The sequence below is a fragment of the Manacus vitellinus genome, unplaced genomic scaffold (assembly GCF_001715985.3).
Source record: "Manacus vitellinus isolate BGI_N305 unplaced genomic scaffold, ASM171598v3 scaffold_1_pilon, whole genome shotgun sequence".
NCBI classification, from domain to species: Eukaryota; Metazoa; Chordata; class Aves; order Passeriformes; family Pipridae; genus Manacus; species Manacus vitellinus.
This window is the reverse complement of record NW_021939396.1, coordinates 40,479,532-40,502,290: the sequence shown is the minus strand read 5'-3', so window position 1 is coordinate 40,502,290 and position 22,759 is coordinate 40,479,532. Positions and strand designations below refer to the sequence as shown.

At 35.6% G+C, this 22,759-nt stretch overlaps 1 protein-coding gene across 2 annotated transcripts in view; it reads left to right on the top strand.

Moving 5' to 3' along the window:
• SNTG1 (syntrophin gamma 1) overlaps nucleotides 1-22,759 on the top strand; it is a 335,023-nt gene that overhangs the window by 180,491 nt on the left and 131,773 nt on the right. Inside the window, exons 3-7 of one of the 2 annotated variants that reach the window (XM_018080344.3) lie at nucleotides 1,172-1,306; nucleotides 8,405-8,461; nucleotides 16,243-16,300; nucleotides 19,006-19,049; nucleotides 19,157-19,198. In XM_018080344.3, the coding sequence (XP_017935833.1) occupies nucleotides 1,172-1,306; nucleotides 8,405-8,461; nucleotides 16,243-16,300; nucleotides 19,006-19,049; nucleotides 19,157-19,198 (336 nt within the window). The remainder of the gene's footprint in view (nucleotides 1-1,171; nucleotides 1,307-8,404; nucleotides 8,462-16,242; nucleotides 16,301-19,005; nucleotides 19,050-19,156; nucleotides 19,199-22,759) is intronic. The other variant, XM_018080350.3, reaches the window with a different exon arrangement.

Genomic DNA, 22,759 nt, shown 5'->3' with positions numbered 1-22,759 from the left:
GAGAAAGAGACCTCAGATTCAGCCAGGTCGACCTTGGCACTTAAAGTTCACAGAAATGCTTTTGTTTCCTTGATCTCCTCTTAAGCCAGCTTTTTACAGGTGGTGGATTGAAATCTGACCTCTATAAAGACAGTGAAAGTTTTCTTATTGGCACTGATGAGTCCAAGATTTTAAATGCTATTTACATGTGAATTTTCTTCTGAGATACATATGTGGATACATATAATATCTGTATCTATGCAAATACATGTGTTATACTGGTAAATTACATGTTATAAGGCTAAATTTTTATATTGATTGTAAGTAGATTTCTCATACTAAAAATGCTCTACCAATAGGACTTTTTTCCATTTATGAGGTGTTAAAAGAGTGCTATTTTCAACACAGCCTTAAGGGAAAAATTATTAAATACTGATAGTACTTACATGTACCAACTTCTTCAATGCTCAACCCTTTAATATATAATGCCCCAAAAGATAGCACAAATAGGTACAACCACGAAGACACTGTTAATTGCTGCAAAATCACTTATTTTATATTGAAGAATCCTACAGAATTCTTGATCTTTAGCCATAAATGTAAAATACAGAAATGGAGCAAGAAGTAAGTTACTAGAAGGAGTTGTATTCTTTGATTTATTTTCTCTTATTCTTAACTTCAGCATCCTCATTTGAATAGAACATAAAAGATTATGTCAATGTTGTGCTCATAGATAAGGAAAAGTCCACAACTGGTTCATGTAGCTTTTGGTGTTCACATCTGGCTAGTTTGAAGATGTCATCGTATGTGTTTCTGTGTCAAAATTGGTGTAATATGTGGAGCATTAGCTTTTACTTCACGTTCAAGTGAGGTGGAAACATTTAATACAAAGATGGAAAGTAAGAACACAGCTGATCTGAAGAAATTTGAAACTTCAAATTTCATCAATTCAACACAATTTCATCATCAGTGAAATAGCACCTTATTATTGCAAAATCTACCTTCACTATATGCTACTATAACCATTGTTCTCTTGTAGTCTAAACACAGTAAATACAGTGATTGCTGGAAATAGTTTTAGATAATTGTTAATGTATTTATGGTAACTGTACCTATCTCTCAACTATATCACCTCTAGCAATGCAAAGTGCTAACTGAAAAAAACTTTTTTTCTTTATTCCTTCCTCTGAAGACAAAGACAGGGGTTTGTTTGCTGCAGGATGGTAACCAGGAGCCTTTCAAAGTGCGACTGCACTTAGCCAAAGATATTTTGATGATCCAGGAGCAGGATGTGATCTGTGTGTCTGGTGAGCCTTTCTATTCTGGTGTAAGTAGTTTTTATTTCTTCTTTAAGATGTTCTTTACAAAACAAAAAAATAGTGTGTGTACATGTGTGCAAGTGCATATACACATATGTATGCGTTTACTCCCATGGTTTGCTATTTCATTTTATACTGTTAACACTAAGTGTGTTTTAATATATCATCTTTTGCAAGTAAATATTAGCAGTACTTGTCTAAAGCAGCAATAAAATGATAAATTATATGTGTGAGTACGGTATTGTTTCTCTTAACTCATCCTTAGGTACTGGAGCAATTGAATGCAGGAGAAATGACATGAGCAGTGGTTTTTGCAGGGAGTACAGATACCTCCATGTACTTAGATATCTGAGTATTGCCTGTGGAGTTGATAAGATAGTTGTGGCAGGGCTTTGCTGGTAGAGGAATTATCTTCTATCCTCTGTTGTTTTGATTGCTTCCTATGGTAGCACAGCACTAGATTTCATGCATGCTGTGAGGGTCACTGGTTTTACCAGCACATCATGGATGGAACCGTAATAGTGTGTTTTATGTATTACTGTTTTTACATGATGTGTCAGATTTCTGATTTAAGCACCATATTGAATCTTGTGCATAAGAAGCTGAGCTTTGTAGACAATTATTTGGAAGACGTGTAAATTTTTATATAATTTTTATATATTGTAGGTTTTAGTACTATTGTAATGGTAAGTTTTAATTTAATATTAGGAGATAGCTACAAAAATAATAGAAACCATTTAGCATTCATTTCTGTAGACTTTTATAGATACTGTAATTATGTTTTGTAGAGATGTTTTTAAGATTTATGGGAAACTATCATAAACATTCTGCTATTCCTTTGAGCTAAATAAGATTATCATCGGATTTTATGTTAAGTCTTGTGAGGCGTAGTAGTGTAATATCTGTGTATGCAAATGTTATGTGAATGCTATTATGTCTGTCTGTTTTATTATTTAATTGCTGCTGTTATCACATACCTATATCTCTAAATACAAGTAAAATAAAAAGATACAAAGCAGAAATAAGAAATAAATTGGTAGAATGTTAGCAGTTCTAACAGTGTGGAAGGATAATGGAAAATATATCAAATAATCTATCTCAGGATTATGAATATCTCAAGGTGAAAGTTTCAGAGCTTTTGTCTGAAACAAGAGGAAGACACTGCCTACACTGTCTCCATACAATCTGGGTTTATTTGCATGACAAATCTGACATTAGCTTTTGACCATTTCACGCTGTACAAATACTGTTTAGTAACACAGGTCTGTGTCCTTTATGTGGAGTATATACGCTTCTTTTACCAATCAGAATGTGCTGTTCCTAAATAGAGGGGACATCTAACAGCCAGTATAGAAAGAAGATATGAGTTGAAGCTCAAGCTGTAGTAGTTCAATTAGCAACATACACTGCGGCACCATTATTCCACCAACACCATTCTGGCATTATTTTATAAAAGATTTTATCACTCAGAAATACAACTTTCATTATTCTGCTGTAATATCTGTTACTCTGCTGAACTTGTTATTTAGATGTCTTCATGAAATGCATATTAATTTTTTTCCTTTTCACAGTAAGGCTTTCTCTTACAGTTTTACCCTCTTTAACTTTGCAAAGGCTCTGTGGAAAAGAGTGGATTATTTGCTTCACCAATTAAATTCCCTCATATTATTTTCATATTGAATTCATAACTCATAATCTGATTGATATTACTGTGATGATGAGAAGTTTCTTTTTCCTGGAAGTGTCACTGTTAGACTACTAACTTTTCAGTCCTTCACCCTGATTTCCTCTGGGATTAAGACTAGGTTTTGTAGCAGTAAATCCATTCCAACTAAGGATGACTGGCATTTCACGAACAGTTAGCCCTCCTTTTGTCACAGATAATTTAAATAATCTGGTATCATGTGCTTTGATTGTATGCTATAATCAAACAAGCCCCACAGGCTTCTTTTTTTTTTTTTTTTTTTTGCTGATTTTCCTCATTTTTATTCCTGATTTATTAGGTTTATTTGTTTTTCTTATATTTTACTTTATTTGGTTAATTTTGTTTTATTCTTTCTGTCATTCTAGATAAGTGACCACATTTATTTTTTTACCTGAATTCTACAAAGCAAGTATTTTCATTAGCAACTGGCACTGAATGCCTCAGAGAATAAACTCTAAAACATAAAAAAAATAGTAACTGAGAAATGATAGTATTGTTAAGTTTTACAGACAAGTAGCTACAATAAGAGTTCTTTTAAATCTGTTTTAATAAATAATCTTCAAATAATTTGATTATAAGGTTTTCTTTATCACTTCTGCACTGGTATGGAAGGAAAGGCTGTTACTGTGTTTCTAGTTCAGAACAGTATCTCTTCTGTTGGTTGAGTCTGAATCAATTTGCATGCTTCTCTGTGTAGGACAGACTTTAAACAGGCACTTAGCGTTCCAGCAGCATCCTGATTTGTATCCTGTGGAATAATCTAAATGAAGTCAATGGCTCCTTAGGAATGAAGTGCTGTTTAATGTGAGTGCATGGGATAAGGACCTAGTTCTTAATTTAGAACGCTTCCCTTTTGATGGAAGACAGTTCTAGTTTCCAAAACCTTGTTTATTCTTTCATTGTGTGGAGTTTGGAGTAAGAAAATAAAATGCATAAAAGATTATAAGCAACAGTGTTAAACACTAAAAAACAAAGCATCTCTTTCTTTAGTAGGCTGAATGAAATTATGGTGTTAGTGAGGGTCCTGCAGCAATTGTACCTATAACAATTCTGTAAAGCAACAACAGTAATTCAAACGATCATGAATTAGATCAAAATTTGGGCATCAGTTGCATCAATAAGCGTTAAATAGATTTCTTTATGTATGCAACAAGAAAGACTTGCTTTCCAAGAGAAAGAAGCATAGTGAGGTCAGCATTATGCTATTAGTGGACATCTGATGTAGTTTTAAACTCCAGTGCAAACAACCAGAAGTGAGATGAGAACATTTAGTGAAACTCAAAGCCTAGAAAGCAGTGTCATTACAAAACCATATTAAATCCTTGCCTGTAGAAAGGCTTTATAGTACGGGAAATGTATGCCTGAATTGGAGTAGCTTGTGTTCTGAAGATATCCATGAGTCTGCCTGTGGAAAAAATGGAAGATAAGACTAGTGTCTGTCAAGTCTGGTATACCTTTTTCTCCCCTAAAAAACTGGACACATATTTAAATTTTTGAGACTTCTTGAGAGTTAATATTTTTTATCTGTTACATTGGATCATTATCTTTTGAGAATTATAAATTTTATTTTTATATGTTTTTTGTTGGTAAAACAAGTTCAATTAACATTAGCAATTTTAATGAATAGAAATAGAAGAAAAAAGTGAGAAGCTTAAAATAATAAATAATGGATTTGATTTATTTACTGTATTGTCTTTATTTACAGTTTTGATTCTGATGTGTGGTTGAATATTATAAACGATGTCAAAACGAAACTCCCTGTCTTGGAGAGAATTGCAAATATGTGGACAGATAGGTCACCTTTCAAGCACTTTCCATTCTTGTTACCCTCACAAAGCTAGCAGTAAGAATCTTTGGGTTTTTTTTTATCATGTTGGTATCTGTCAGCTATTCAGTGGAGTGAATCCATTTTTTCACAAAAGTCGTCAAACATCTATCAGATGGGGGTAACTTTTTTTTTTCCTGCCAGTCTGGGCAGCTTTAAAGTGACAACCTGACAGATGTAAATATGATTATTTAGGGAAAGCCTAAGGTGGCTTATTTTTCTGCAGCTATTTAAAAGTAAAAAGCATAGCAATCAACTGAGGTTCAAATTGCATTTTATAATGCCAAATTTGAAAGAGAATAATAACTTTTCCTAGTGTGAGTTCAGATCCATACTGACTTCGGGTTTATAGTTTGTGTTTTGTTGGTTATTTTTTTCTCTTTTATTTCTATCTTGAGAAATGCAGCACTTCTGAAATAAATCAGTCCTAGGACTAGAAATTTTATAGTAAATATTTAGGAGAATGTTTCAGTTTTTAAGCATATGCTGCAGGAATGGGAATATTTTGAAGTGAGAACAAGCAAAAGGATGAGTACTTTTGGTTATTCCAGCCAGTACACCGCTGTGTTTACCATCCTCAGTCTTCAGCACAGCTGCAGAGGAAGGGGGACTTCCAGTTGACCAGTCATTCTGTTGTCATCCCTTACTACCAACCTTCTCCAGTTGCATGAGGAACTGAAATAATGAGACAAGCTTCAAATGTCACATGATGGAAGTTAGCAGATGAGCAAGTCGGCTGGCAAACCTTGTTAACACTTCAACTTGGAAATGTGACTGACCTGTCCTCTGTCCTTTACAATCAGAATGAGTATAAAGTTTGACTGCTCATGTAAATTAATCCAAAGAAATGTCAGTAAGAAAGAGCAAAGCATTACCAAAAAGAGGATATAAGATCTTGAAAATGTATGCAATAATTAAATGAAAGGAAAAAATTCTAATGATGTTTTCTTTTTTCAAAATGTAGTGGGATTACTACTACTATATAAGAGCATGACCTTAAAGATATTATGGCATCAAATGTTAACAGGTTGATCTATGAAGATGCTGTCAATGTGTTAATTTTATCTTTATAATACTGTATTTTAAAATTTATGTTCTAACATTTTCTTCCTTTTTTTTCCCTACATTTTTCTGTGTCACTCTGCTATTGTAGATTCCTCTCCTGTTACTTTTTTCTCACCTACTATTTTGTGCACACATTCAGCTTTTTATCAGTTTTTTTCCATACAAGTAATACCTTGGTGTCTGTTCTATCCACAGTGAAAAGAGAGGTCTTGTTTTCTGTCTGGACCTAGACAAATTTATTCTTCAAACCTTTGCTCTTATAAGAACAATACCAGACATACCAGATGAATAACCACACACTGGGAAACCAGTGTCCCTAACTGAAAATATAAAATTTATATTCTAGGAAAAAAGTTGAGTAATGGCGTATTTAAGTTTCACATGCATTTAGTTCAGTTTTATGAAGACTTTTAAAGTTTCTTCATCCTTTTCAACGTTTCCTTGACTTTTTTCATAAGGACACTATTAGATTATTATATCACATTAGATGACTGCTTTATATGACAATAATTTGAAAGGATTACTTACTAATCATTATTTCTAAGAATCAGTTAAGCAATTAGAAACTTTCTTTTACATCACATACCACTCAGTATCAAATATTTGAATCTTTACTGTACTCTAAGATTTAATTCTTAAAAATAACATTAACTCTTGATTAATGCAAATAGTTAATGATTACATAGGATTCTATGCTTTCCTTTCCTCATTATTCACAGTTTCTCATGTGAACTGTGTGTTCACATGGTCATTCTTCACTTCTGATCTCTCTTAAGATGATGTTTGTGTTCTCAAAAAGACCATATGGATTTTAAGGAGAAATTTTAATAACTCTTTAATGAAAATCTAAAAGATATGGGTTTTATTTCACTGCATAGCTCAGAGGAAGATTTTTATTTTCTTGTCAAAACTCTTAGCTGTCCTTTCCAGTCAATGAACATATGTGTGGATGAGGAATTTTCTGAGTTAAAGGCATGGAAAATGTTGACAGGATGGCAGCAGCTTTGTATTTTTCAATAAAATGATAACTAATTTTGTTCTGTTCCAGGGAACAGCTAAAACACTGCTCTGAATCTTACTTTTAAGGATCCTAGGAGCTCTAGCTTTCCCTCTGTTTGCTCTAATGTAGATAAAAAAATGTCATAATAGAATTACAAGGTCACAGAACATTTTGTGTAGTCTTGATAGTAAACTAAGTAGGTTTTCATCTGACTGAACTTCTATTTTGTAAACTTGGACATGAAGCTGCTTTTTGAATTTGCAAAACCACTGAAAATTCAATCATAGAAGTCCATGCTATGCAAAAAGAGGGGAAAGAGAAACTAAGTGAAATACTAATAGAGAAATCTATAGCTGACAGGGATTTTTAGTAAGACTTTTTTATAAGCAGATAATTCTAACCAATGGAACATTGGTTAGGATTAGTATCTTTAACATGAAACAACATAAATGGTCAATCAGGATACTTAGAGTACTTCTTTACTGGTACAAAATATGTTGCCTTCCAGAGCTGTTGCCACATTTTATTAATGAATAATTGTAAATCATTTTAAGAATTTAAAGCTATTGGACTAGAGAAAAGCATTTTATTATTGTTATTGCTAATTTGAAATGCTAATTAGAGGCATCAGAACAAAATAATTTGATTCACTTTGCTGGTCAAACCTCTTTATTGCATTAATCATTATAATAAAAATATTATTTTATGTTACAATATAGTACTTTGCAGACAAGGTTTATTCAGTTCACCTGGGTTGAAAATGGCACTGAAAATTAAGCTTGGTTTGGGGTTTTTAAGAGTCACATAAAAAAAGTCATATGCAAATTACAAAGTAAAACTTACTTGGATAAAGGAGTTTTCTGGCAAAATATTTCAAATTTCAATGGCGATAGAAAAGAAACTAGAAAAAATACTAGACCAAACCCTCTGATAAATTATGTTATGTGGGGAAATTACAGTTTCTTGAAATTTTTCTGTTTTCTTTTCTTGCTTCTCCACAGTATTGCCTATTTAGTAATCAGCTATGGTAGCAAAGTATTTCTGAAGCATGTTTCTTTCACTTAAAAAAAGTAATGCAGCTCTTGGATGAAACTAGATTGGAAAATGCACTAAAGGAGTGCAGTGCATGTAATTCAGCATGTAGTGTTCAATCTTCATTTGGGACCAATTTAGTTCTCATCAAGGTGAAGACCTCTGAAATCCATATATTATGCCCTAACTGTCAAACTCCACAGTTCTGTTCTTAATGCATTGCAATACTTGCTAGTATGGTGTGGATTGAAACAAGGATTTTTTGTTTGAGACAGGACCTCTGCTTTTCTTCCAGATTTTGTCTTTTTCCTCTGCAGCATAGGTTTCATGGGATTTCCACATTTAGAAATTCAGAAATTTATTAAAGCAAGAAAAGTCAATGTCTGATGGAAGCACAGAAACAGATTATTGATTTGTGAATATAGTTGTTCTGGCAGAAAATATTTAATCTAACAAAACTTGCTTTTTTTTTTCCTCAGGAAAGAACAGTAACGATCAGAAGACAAACTGTAGGAGGATTTGGATTAAGTATAAAGGTAGGATGATTTTTTTGGTCTGTTATTCCATGTTACGCATAAGTTGTCTTCATATAGTCAAGTTGTCTTCATATAGTCAAGTTATCTTCATAAACCAAACGTATTCTAGTATGTTATGTACTGCCACAGTAGGCAACCAGCAACTACGCTGCCCTATGTAATGGAAGACAATGGAAAGTTCATTCCCTTAAGATTCAAGCAGACCAACTCTGTAATAAGATTTGGTATAAGAGTTGAGAGGTGTTTTCAACTGCACAGACTGTACTTTTTTCAGCAGCACTCTAATTTGAATGCTTATTAATGAATGCTTAATTACAGCAACAGGCACATGGAACAGCCAATAAGTTCTTCATCAATTCTCCTACAAAGAATATCACGTTAATTCACTGCAATTCATTAGTAGGACAGAAAGTGTTATTGCTTGCTCATATGGTTTATTTTGCTGCAGATCAAGCAAAGATGGCAATTTATCATATTACCATGTTTTTTGCTTTCTTCAGTAAGAATCAAGAATGTATATAAGCATAGGTAACCCTTTTTTGAGATAGGGAGCGATGAGAGGGAGAAAAGGTTAATAATTTTTGTCGTAATAATCTATGATTTTGAAAACCATACCTTACCTTTTAATCTGAATGTAGACAACACAAGATTAATTTTATCTTCTAAGCACAGCAGTCCTCAGTCTCAAGATAGCAATGGAAAAAATGAAATGTACTTCACATGAATGCAGAGGCTTAAATTATGCATATAAAGGGAAAGTATAGATTTTCTTCTGAACATCTGCTAGTACTTGCCTTATAAGGGACTCATAAGAAGGATTAATGTGCATTTGTGTTGTCATTGATAAGAATATTGCTGAATAGAAATACTAATTTTTAAATGTGTCTTGGTATGCTTGCTATTAGTTTGTTGACCCACGAAGACCTCTATTCAAGGAAACCGTCTTGCTATTTTTTCACCAAAGTTTCTCATCGGTTTGGTCAACAGCACCTCTGTTATCATTATAGGTTATAGTTCACTGAATAATGATGAAGTAATGCCTGTCAGTGTAAAATCAAGTGCATGGGTAAATGAGGTTTTACTTAGCTGGTATTAAATAAAAATGGGTTACATTAAGAAGTTTTTATGTTTGGAGGGCAAATCTCCAGAGTCACTAAACCTGATTTTTGTACCGTGGTATTACTCTGCTCTCCATTGCTGGCAAAATGCTGGCAAGAATACTCTTGAACAGACTAATACCTGCTATAGCAGAAGGAATTCTACCTGAAAGCCAATGTGGTTTCAGAACCAACAGGAGTACCACAGACATGGTATTTATCCTCAGACAACTGCAAGAGAAGTGCAGGGAACAGAACAAAGATCTCTATGTAACCTTTGCTGACCTCACCAAGGCTTTCGATACTGTGAGCAGAAAAGGTCTGTGGCAGATTTTGGAACGATTAGGTTGTCCCCCCAAGTTCCTTAAAATGATCATCTCACTTCATGAGGATCAGCGTGGCCAAGTCAGATATGGCAACACACTTTCTGAGCCCTTTCTAATAAAGAGTGCTGTGAAACAAGGCTGCGTTCTTGCTCCAACCCTTTTCACAGTCTTCTTTAGCATGGTGCTCCAAAGGGCCACAGCAGACCTCGATGATCAGGACGATATCTACATTCGATACCGTACTGATGGAAGCCTATTCAACCTAAGGCGACTGAAGGCCCACACCAAGACCTTAAACCATCTTGTCCGGGAGCTGCTCTATGCTGATGACACCGCCCTTGTTGCCCACACAGAAGCAGCTCTGCAGCGTTCAACATCCTGCTTTGCAGACACTGCTGAGCTTTTTGGACTGGAAGTCAGCTTAAAGAAGACAGAAGTCCTCCATCAACCTGCACCTCAGGAAGTCTTCCATCATCCCCATATCACCATTGGCCAGTCAGAGCTTAAATCAGTCCAGTAGTTTAATTACCTAGGTAGCCTCATCTCCTCAGATGGTAAGATCGACGGAGAGATAGACAACAGGTTAGCAAAGGCATATAGTGCTTTCAGAAAACTCCATAAAAGAGTTTGGCATAATAAACACTTGAAGAAAAGTACCAAGATCAGTGTTTACAGAGCCATAGTGCTGTCTACTCTCTTATATGGATCTGAATCATGGGTCATCTACCACCACCACCTGCGTCTCCTAGAATGCTTCCATCAAAGCTGCCTCCGAACAATCCTAAAGATCCACTGGTCAGATTATGTGACCAATACATCTGTTCTAGAACAAGCAGCAGTCACAAGTATTGAGGCCATGTTGCTGAGAACACAGCTGCGCTGGGCAGGGCACGTCTCCAGGATGAAGGACCACCGCCTCCCTAAGATCTTGCTTTATGGTGAACTTGACACCGGCTGCCGCAATGGTGAACTTGACACCGGCTGCCGCAAGAGAGGAGCCCCGAAGAGAAGATACAAGGACTCCCTGAAACAACATCTCAGCCTCGACCACATTGATCATCATAACTGGTCTACTCTGGCCTCAAATCAGGAGGCCAGGAGACACACCATCTATAACACTGCCGTTTCCTTATAGAACACACGCAGGATCACTCTCAAGGAGAAAAGACAACGCAGAAAGAATCGTGTCTTGCAGAATATACCACCTAAGGAGTCTTTCTGCTGTGCCTTTTGCAATCGGACATGTCTATCTCGTATTGGCCTCATAAGCCACCAGCGTGCTTGTAACAAAGGTGGATAGAGCCTTCCCAAATCTTTGTTCATGAAGCCTAACCATGATGATAACAATTTAGAACTAAAATTGCTACAATTTAGAACTGAATTGTTACCATTTAGAACTAAAATTGCTGACAATTTCAAGATCACATTTTTAAGTGTTATGTACATTGTATGAAATAAAATATAATTGAGAAATATAAATTAAATAGTGAATGTGCAATGGTCTTTTTTTAATTAGTGGAGCAAGATACTCTTAAATTTTTAGCGCAAGATATCAATTTTCTAGGATTCATAGATATTTTGATCAAAATTAATCTAAGTAGTAGAAAGGTGAAGATATGTAAATTCAGGCGCAAGTAGACAATTTTTAATTTTTTGAATAATTAACAATCAAGTGATGAATCCCTTCAAAAATGTCATTAAACAGAAAAGAGATGTCTTTTTAACAAAGGAAACTCAAACTTACTTGGATGGCATAGATTAGATAATGAAAATGGTGAGTTGAATTCTGTGGTCCAGGATGTTCTGTCAATGTGTGTTAGTCAGTATGATTATTACGTTAAATTATTTTTTTAAAATCAGTTAATGTGGGACCTTCTTTGCCAGATCCCTTTATTAGTAATTCTACATTCTCACAAAGAAAGATTAACAAAAAATTGGAAGCCAACACAATCAATTAATATAATCTGTAATAACAGATTATATTAATATACATATTATATATATATAATAATAATAATAATATGATGGTGATGATATTTATATATAATTTTAAGTTAGCTGTAAGAAATAACTTAGAACTGGAACTTAAAGTAATTTTTTTTAGTTTAGTAGGCAAACTTTATGAAGGCTCACTGAAGTGGGCTTTTTAGGTATGTCAGTGTCAGTTCTAAATACTCTGAAAAATGCTAGTTTTCTGTGTAAAATGTGTCATTCAAAACTGGTATGCTTCCTAATGAATATGAATAAAAGTTAGCTACTTTGTTTTGTTTTGTTTTGGAAGATTACTGAACTTCAATGAAGAACTCGTATTTGTTATTAGTTTTAAATAGAAATGTTATTATTTTGAAATAGGGCCTGAAAGTAGAGGTCTACAAGTCATCTTGTAGGAGTGAGAGGGATTGAGGCCTCTCCTCCTTGTGTCAGTAATTCCCACAGCCTCATGAACTACACTAGTTTCTGTCTTACTACCCTCAGGCTATTTAAAGATGGGGGTTATCTGAGGACTTAATTTCTGGCTGTGGTGTATATCAGAGGATGCAGTTTATCTGAGGTGTTAATTACAGCAGTATCATGATTAATGACCCTCACTTTAGAATACTTGCTTGTTTGTTACGATTTTGTCTATATTTGGCATTCAGTTCTAGGGCACTATGATGTTTTCTTTCTGCTAACTTAAACACCCATTTGCTGTCAGATATCTCACATGATGAAGACACCTTTTAACTTTTTTCTTGTGTAAGTTTTGGAAGTGTCTTATTCCACCTTAAGTATTTTGGAGCCTTGGAATTTTATATTTTTTTTCTGAAGAGCAGAAGGACAAATTTTTAATAATTCCAAGATGAAACTATCTAATTTTTTTTTTTTTTGCTTGTCTATGAGAGAAACTGTCTTCTCTTACAACTGGGCATTCCAACTATATTTATAAAAATCACAGATTCAGCTAACTGCTTAAAAAAACCTGCTTGTGAGCTTGACTTTTGCACAAGATGGAAACTTCAGTCCTTTAAAAATTACTTCTAATCCAATCTTTTAAGGTATGTTTTGCTCTACTTCCTTCTACTGAAGTGAATGGTAAAACTGTGCTTGTATTTGAAGCAGAACAGATCTGTTTTATACTCTTTTGAAGGAACAATTTTCTTATTTCTGAAGCCTCTTGATAAACATTTGTATGTGAAAGAATAGCCGTGGAGATAGATGTAGAATTTGGTAAGCATAGCGTGGTATTTCAGTAATTTATCTCATCTCTGACTAGTTTGAGATGCAAAGCTTTGACAAAAGATGCTGCTAAGTGTATGACTTTTGAAAGAAAACCGTGTTTTCCAATAACTGGAGTATAGTGTTCTTGCAGAAATAGGCAAAAAAATTGATAGTTCATTAAAAAAATGAAGGTTTGTTGTTACAGTGTGGCTACCAGGACTCAGTACAATGCAATTTTCCTGCCTCTGTTTTGATCATTCTCTTTAAATGATGAACAGAATCACAGATCTGCTGAGATTTAGTTTGACTTTTCAATATGACTTGATCAAAAAAATCTAGTGGCCATGGACCTTAAAGCTACTTTTGTTAGTGGAAATACTACCTTTTAGTATCAAACATCCCCTACATTGTTTAACTCTAGTGATAATAAAGTCCAACAACTGGTCTAATTTTTTTTAGGCTCTGCTTAGACTCTGATTTTCTGTCTCTGCTTAGGGAAAAAAAAAAGATTATTTTCTTTTTATACTTAGAGCCAGAAAAAAACCAGCCTTTGTCAATAAAAGTTACTAGTTTCAGTTGTTCTATTTTTAATATGATAAAAACTTCTGAAAAATAACTCTCACACATAAAAACTGGGATAAGAAAAAATCTTTAGGAGTATATTATATGACACTTTGAAGAGAGGTGTGGGTGACCTCTTAGCAGTAGTGGCCAACATCCAGAGCAGTAAGCTTCAAACAGCTGCCAGTGATTAGAGCTTCTTCTTCCTCTTCTAGTAGGACCACCTCCACAGGTGGGCAGTTAGCATTATTCCAGGTGTATCTTTTCCTGCTTAAAGAAAAATGACCAAGAAAATCTGTGTGAGAAAGACTGATGTTAGATTCTCACAGAAGTCTGAGCCATTAAGTCTTCAACACCATTACTTGATGTATTTTTGTCCCTCCTCTGGTCTGAGGTTAAAACTACGTGTCCACACTAGAGGGAGGGAAAATTTAAAGCAATGGAGAAGTCTCTTCTGTTCCCAGAGGTTTCTTCAGAGGAGTATCTCCTGAGTCTATAAAACCAGAATTTAGACACGCGTACACTTTTTCCTCCTCAGGACAGAGAAGAATGGAGAATGCAGGATGCAAGACTGCAGTGTCAATCTGAAGTAGTATTCAACAAGATGGCAAAACATGCTTGAACTCTTGCTATGAACTGCTGACAGTGACTGGGTGTAGATAGGTGGTTAGCTATTTTCTATTTTCCATTCTGATTTTTTATTTCTTAGAATAGTGGGCAATACCTCCTATGGCTAATTTAAAAACACGCCTTCATACTGATCAGACTGGGATGCAGTGAGAAGAGACAATTTTCTTCAGTTAGGATACTGGTGAAAGCTTCTTCAAATCTGCAATGTAAACAAATTTAGGTAGATATAATAAAATGAGACAGGAGTAATCATGTTGTGTGCATTGCAGGCTGGCTTAGTAATAACAGTAATTTCCCTCTTTACTGGAGAGCTGAATCTAAGGAGGGAGGCCATTTTACTGAGAAAAAAAAGACCTGTGTTAGCTATGCAGAGCTTTAAACTCTACACTTCTTTACTGGGCTTTAAATATCCTGGATAGTGCAACATCTGTGTAACAATGAAAGCTTAGGAATGAAATGACACAATTATTTCTCTGTTTGTTTGAAAACTTTGGAAGAAATTAATTGTGCATGTGACTGAAAAATCTGGAGTGTATAGGTTAAAGTCTTATAAATTTGATGAGCTTGAACTGATTATCTTCAGCAAAGCAAACTTTCAGTGTTGCTGAAAGTTGGTGAAAACTACTGAATGATATTCAACAAGCCATAATGCTACAATCTAATCAATCTGAATACATCTCTCAGCCTGACTGAAAAGAAGGTAGCCTCTGGTCTTTGTGAATACTCAGTCTGTGCTACAAATATGGATATGTTCTGTGCTTGTCAACACTCATCCCAAGCAATGCCAGTAGAACTTTTCCTGTAGACGTATAATTATTGTAATATTACTGAGATCCCTCTTGACTCAATGTTTTTAGGACTATTTGCATTGATAGCCACTAGCAGACAGAGCATTAATCCTATTTAAGATTCTATAGTTTCACAGGAAATTAATCTTTATTCCATGACAGAAATAGGTATTGAGTACAAGACTGTTCACTTTCAAACAATTGGCTATTGTACAAAGAAGAGATGTGTACTATTCGTTAGACCATCAAAACACCCATGTCAGTCCTTTCTACATCTCGACCTGGACCTGAAAAAGCTGTTATTTCCAAAGTAAAATCTGGCTGCTGAAGAGAAGAGTAAGCAAACCCTTAACCAGGATTCCTAAACAAATTAACACTGTGGCAGAGTGTAGCTTCTGATGATCAGAATTTGTAGAAATTGCATTCAAGCTCACACTTTGATGATCTCTGCAGAGAAAAAACTATTTCTTTCTCTGTGTATATTTGCCTTTACCTTCCTTTGAATTTCCTCTTCATTTGAAATTTATTTTTATTACTTTATTCTTAAGAACCATAAATGTTTCCAGTCCCAACAGGATAAATTGAATGAAGCAACAGCATTGAATTTTTGTCAAACTGTTGAGTTATCATCCATTTTTTCTTTATTTCTCCCCATTTATTGAACACCTACTGTTCCTTCTCTTAATGTTTCTTTTTCTGTTCCTTGTTACTTATGGCACTGCTTCCTTCATTCTTTGTGCTTGTGGATAGAAATGGAAACAAATAAAGGCCGCTTTTGAGATGAAAAGTCTAAACCTTCTTTCTTGCACTTTTGTTTACCTGTTTCTTGCCAGCATGAAAACTAAGTGGTCGCAACATGGTTACCATTGTAGGGGGATGGCCATTCTGCTTTTGCAGGACACGATTTCATACACTAAGCTCTCAAGAATTCAGATAAACTGATGTCCTTTTTCTTGAAGTCTTGTAGGGTTTGAATTAATTTCCTGAGTTAATGATGGCAACCAAAAATGTCTTTATGAGAGGCAATAAGGAATTATTCACAATCAAATATTCATTTAAAAAAAAGGAAATGCAGAATCTCAATCTCTCTAAAAACGGCATTTAATGAAAGAGCAAAATATAATTTTAAGCAAAAAAATATTTTTAGTGACTGACAAGATTGTAATTTATTCTGTTTTCAGGGTGGAGCTGAACATAATATTCCAGTGGTCATTTCTAAGATTTCCAAAGAACAAAGAGGTGGGTATCAGCTTAGTACACTGTGTTTTGATGTACCTGTTAAAGCAAGGTGTATTAAGTTTTGAGATTCTTCAGTCAGTGTTAAATGTATGCTATTGTTGTACCCTTTCTCTTCCATGACTTCATCCAAGTCATTTATGAAGATGTTGAAGAGCACAAGGCCTAATATGGAGCCCTGTGGAATCCCACTAGTGACAGGTCATCAGTCTGATGTTACCCCATTCACTCTTACCCTCTGTGCCTGTCCCATGAGCCAATTCCTCACCTACTCCATGATGGGTTTATTTGGATATTTTGTGTTTAGCTGGACATTTTGTCCGGAAGGTTTCTGTGAGAGACAGTATCAAAAACTTTACTGAAATCCAAAAGTATTACATCAACTGGCTTTCCTTGATCAGCTGGGTGGGCTACCTTGTCATAAAAGGAAACCAGGTTTGATTAAGCAGGACTTCCCTCTCATGAAACTGTGCTGGCTGTGACCAATGACTGTGTCGTCTTTCAAGTGTTTTTCTACATCTCCCAGAATAATCTTCTCCATAATTTTACCAGGCACTGAAGAGAGACTGACAGGCCTATAATTTCCAGGGTCATCCTTCTTCCTCTTCTTGAAGATCAGGACAACATTCACCAACTTCCAGAATCCCAGGATTGCTCAAAAATCATTGAGAGAGGTTGTGTGATGACATCAGCAGCTCCTTGAGGATTCTTGGATGAATTCCATCAGGACCCATAGATTTGTAGGGATCCAACTGAAGCAGCGGATCCTGCACAATTTCAGGGTCGACTGGGAGTAGATCATTCTCGCAGTCATGGTCCTCCAGCTCAGGACACTGGGCTGGGACCCTCTTAGTCTGTCATCTGTCATCTGAAGACAGAGGAAAAGAAAGTGTTAAACACCTCTGCCTTGTCTCTCTCCCTGTTTGTGAGGTGACTGTTCTCATCCTGTAATGGGCCAATGATATTTCTGTCCTGCCTATTGCCATTAATATATTTGAAAAAACTTTATAGTCCCCCACATTTCTGGCAGCTTCGACTCCAGCTGAGCTTTGGCCACACGAATTTTCTCCCTATGGCAGCAAGCAGCATCCTCGAATTCTTCCCATGTCACTTGACCTTGCTTCCACTGGGCATACAACCTTCCCTTTTTGACCCTTTTCCAGGAAAAAATCCCTGTTCAGCAAAGCTGGCCTTCTGCCTTGCCTGCTTGACTTCTGACATTTCAGAGTTGCCTGTTCACCATCCTTAGGATGTGATGTTTAAAATGTGACCAGCACTGGTGGACCCCAGCAGCTGCAAAACCTTTCCTCAGGGGACCTTGCTTACTAATTCTCTGAGCAGCCAGAAGTCTGCTCTCCTCATGCCCAGAGCTGAGGTTTTGCTGGCACTTTTCCTCCTGTCACTGTGCCCAAATGGCCGCCAATCTCCACTTTGCTCATGAGATCCACTCTGATGACAACCAGCAGATCAAGGAGGGCATCTTTCCAAGTCAGCTCCTTTAGGATCTGTTCCATAAAGTTGTCATCCAGGTTTTTTAGGAATCTTCTGGCCCAGGTTGAACCAACTGTGTGATACTCCCAGTTAATTTCTAGCTAGTTGAAGTCCTCCATAAGAACAAGGGCAGTTGACTTTGGAGTGTCCCTTAGTTCCTCAAAGAACAATCATTGGTGTCATTGTCCCGGCTGGGAGGTCTATAGCAGACTCCCACAGTGACATCCTCATTATTTGTTTGCCCCTTGGTTCTTACCCAGAGGCTCTCAACTGTGCCATTGCCAACTGTGAACTCTATACATTCTAATCGTTCTATTACATACAGCACCATCCCTCCACCTCTTCTGACCTCATGGAAATAAGTAAAGTTTTTGGATCAAGCCCAATTCTAGTCTTTCCCAGACAGTATCTTCTGGAACGATATGCAATACTATAGGTAAATAATCGCATGTAATCTGTTAACATTCCTTAGTTCCCATGTTAGGGATTATTAATTTATTTATAGACACCTAAATAATCTTTGTTATACTTCTGGTATGCTTACAAAGTATAGTTGTATCAGGTAGCTCTGAAACACAACACAATATTTAAAAATTGCAACTGTAGATTTTGTAAATGTCTTTGTGACACAGTTTTGTTTTAAAAATCAAATTCAGTTTGGCTGTTGATTTTGCACAATATACTGATTTTCTAGCTCTCCAGCATATAAAATATTATTCAAAATTAATACTCCATCTTATTTATAGAGTTTATCAAAGATGCAGGATCTAAAGGATCTTTTATCTTTGCTAAAAGCCTACAATTTAAATTAGTCATTCATAGGTAGCTCTGGAGTCTCCATTTGCTTTTTTTCAGTTTGTTAGAAATTATTTCTCACAGGCAAATAAGACCTAGTCCTGTAGTAATTTTCTATTCAGAATAGTATACTATACCTCACTACAATGGCCTGAGGGTACTAGTGATTGATGGACTATGTTTCATAGTCTTGTGCTTAGGCTGGATAGTCTCTTTTATTATAATACTGAAATGCCAGTATTTTGAGTTTAAAAAAGAAAATGCAAATAATTTATTTTTTGTTTGGTTCTATTTGTTTTGTTTGGTTTTTGTTTTAACTTTTAAAAGATTATGTAAAAACATTAAATTAAATTAGAATTCATGTACACAAAATGTAGGATGTTTTGTACAAAATGAGTGAAAAATATGCTTTCTGTTTTCAGCTGAACTTTCAGGTTTACTCTTTATAGGAGATGCAATTCTACAGGTGAGTAAAATTGCAAATTATTTTGTTTGTATTTTTCTAGAAATGTGATATGAATTCTATACTTATGAAATGTAGAGTAAGTCTTCTCTTTATCTTTTTAATAACAGATTAATGGAATTAATGTGAGAAAATGCAGGCATGAAGAAGTGGTGAGCGTTTCTGTTTTTTAGTCTACTTTTTGTCATTCATAGTTACTGAGATGATAGTGTACCCTGATAGCAGTGTGGTGGTATCACTTGACTTAATGTGACTCGTAAACAAATATGACTGTACCTTCTAATATGACAAACAACAAAGTTTGTAGTGCAATCTCTTCTTCCTAATTTTGTGTACTTGCTCTTCTCAGATAGGCTTTTCTAAATTAAAGGTCATTGCTTTATTATGAAGATTTGAGTTGTATATATTCCAGCATTTCTTCTTCTGGCTTATAGCTGTTAAATTTCAGCAGTGCTACACCTTTCTGGCTGTGTGAGGTCATTTTAATTTCAAAAGCTGTAATTTGTACTGTGTTGGAGATTTGTTGTTTGGTTGGTTTTAATCCTATTTTAAAAATTAAACAAAACTATTCATCTGCCTTTAGTTCTCTGGCTTTTAGTTACGAGGGATGCTGTCCTCATTCAGTTAAGCTGTTATTAATAAGGGTTTAAAATAACAGTGTATTAAGAAGATTTCTTCTAGAGAAGCCATGTGTATTTGGGAGGTCTGTAGTAGGCTGGTTCCATTGGTATGTCACCTTTGCTAAATGTATCATGTACTTCTGTTATACTTGACTTTTTGACTCTTCTTAAGTACTTTCAGAATGAGGTAACCCTATATTTCAGAAAATAATGCCAGAAAGTAGAAGATTACCAAAGAAATTACCTTGAAATCCTGTGTAGCTCCACAGAATTTGTATCTTAATTTTTAAGATAAGGTGGTAATGTTATATTTGAAAGGTTATGTTTCTAAAGCTTACTTTTGCCAATTCAAGGACGCTCTGTGTTTCATACAGCATTCTGCTACGTGCCACTTCATTGAACAGACGTCGTTTGCATTTAGAAAGCAAGAGTTAATAAAGATGAAGTTCTCATAAACAAGTTAGTGCAGGCTGAAAGATTAGATCACTGCACTATTCTTCAGAATGCTTTTGCACACTTATTTCCTTTGGGAAATCTATACTACAAATTGTGCTTCCTTCTTCGGAGCCTTCATCACACCCCCTTCTGTATGTACTGACTAATAGTCGTATTTATATTCATATTAAGTTTTTCCTGTGCAGTAGTGATCGGATTTTAAATATTTTATAAGTTTACTGGAACTTGTTTGTTTAATATGCATTAATATGGCAAATCTCTCAATGGGATTTAAATAGGCTGTTGAAATTACAAGACATGAGAAAAAGATACTACTGGAAGTGTAGCCTTGAACACTCAAATGCATATTGAAAACTGGTAAGAACACCATGATTTTATTTTTTGTTTGCTGAGACAATCTCTTAACCATTAAAATTCTCAATGATCCTTGTGGGCCCCTTCCAACTCATCATATTCTGTGATTAGTTAATGCTTGTGGACATTCTGTTGTCTTTATTGTCTTTGATTACTTTTGATACAAATGATAGATAGACAGACTGATAGACTACTCTCATAAGACTAGATAGTTAGGTTTAGTCAGTTCTTAGTGTACTTTACTGGAAGCCTTTACACAGTTCCTTTTTGATTTATTTTTTTTTTTTTTAGCTTTAGATGGATCACTTAATCTTGAGCCTAGTTTTCTACTTGTAGAATGTGAAAATATTTTTCATACCATGAAAGCACATGATTAGTTTCTATCAAAGACTGACTGTCAGCTTGTTCTTTGTCTTGGGTTGTAAAGACTCCCATCTGAATGCAGCATCGCATTGCTTAAGTCTTAGTGCTCTCCTATGGTAAGGTAAAGACATGCTCTCTGTGGTGAAGTATCAGCATGGGAGGAGGTTGCAGGGAAAAAATAAACTTGAAATTCTCCTAAAAAATATCTCTCAGCATCACACTGGCAGTTTTAGTCCAAAAAATGCAGTATGAACTTGAATGTGGAGGTTAGGAAAGTCCATTATATCTGTTAAAATACATGACTTTGTGCTCTTTCTGCTCTGGATTTATTAATTATTCTTTTTCCAGTAAACTCTCCTTTACATTTTACAACAAGACTCTTTAAAGGCTGAAATTAGGTTTATTCAAAAACACATCTTAGAGTTTAGGCTTCTATCTAAGTAATAAGGTCCAACAATGCATAGCATGTTAATCCATACACCTAGTCTTTTAAGGGCTTATAATGGATATAATTATTCTTAAGGCTGGAAACTAATTTATTTGTAGTCTGGAAACTAATGTATCTCTAGATTTTCCCTCCATATACTGTCCAGACATAAAGATAGGTAGGCAAGCACCAACATAATGCTGTTATGTGGACATTTTTGGTCGTTCCAGATCTAGCCACTACACCACTAACAATAGACAAGACTTTGGGAAAGAAAGAGAGGCCGTGCTGTGAACTACTTCCCTTGTGCTAATACTGAGTGGTTCAGAGTAGAAGAGTATGAGTCAACTCATTTACATACTACCAAAAACCTTGTATTGGATCTACTGCTCTTACTGTTTCCAGGGTGGGGCCCCCTGGTGGTCTAGTGGTTAGGATGCGGCGCTCTCACCGCCACAGCCTCGGGTTCGATTCCCGGTCATAGAACTCCTCCGGGCAGATGGAGCTCGTCAGCCCTGTAAGGCCATCCATCCAAGAGAAGGTCACTCTAAACAAACCTACGTCCTGAGGACCTCACTGCCACTGTCTGAGCTCGCTCGGCCCCGGCAGATGAACCTCAGGATTAAAGGGTGGGCTCAGTTCAGCGCACACTGTGTCTCACCTAAAAAATCCACTGCGCAGGCTCGAAGGGTAAAGACCTTTCCCAAATCTTCATTAGCGAAGACTGGCCATGAAGTAAGGTGAATGAACTGTTTCCAGGGTTATAGTGCACCAAATCGTCTAAAGTCCATGGAGAAGGAATAATTTCAGTCAAATGAAGGCTGATATGTTTGCGATTATGTCCCTGTTCTTAATGAATCTACTACATCTCAGGTAGTACCAACATCTATCATTACATATCTCTTTCGATCTTAGCATCTGTTTTTTCCTCTTAGGAAATGAAAGGAATTAAATGGCTATGGAAATGAAGTAATTTCTTATTTCATGTATTTGGGAAAATTCAGGGATGTTTCTAATGAAAAATGATAGCCTGCATTTGTCAGTTACTGTGACAGTCAGGCATTCCTTTAATTGTAACAGGAAAAGCTCATGTAGTGGTAGGTAGGTATATTCAGGCTTTGGTGTATTTTATGTTGAGCTACCTACAATATGTAGCACCATGTTTCAATTCAGCCATTGGTTGCATTTTGAACAAGACACCTTTTTTTCCAGCAGAATGACCTTACATGAGATGTCATGTGCACTGCATTGTATCTTTTGCTTCCCCTTTTTCTCTGCATTCACAGTGGGTATATAACTGTGCTGGTCCTCCATGAGTCATATATACTATATGAATCTGACAGTATAGGGACTGTAGTTGCTTAACAGAAATTGTCTGCAACTAATGAAACTCCTACTCTGACTTTTCTGTTTTAAAACTGTAGTTTCATTCAAACCGATTTTTAAAACACATTATGAATAGTTTTGGCAATGTTTTTCTGAGTGTTTTTAAG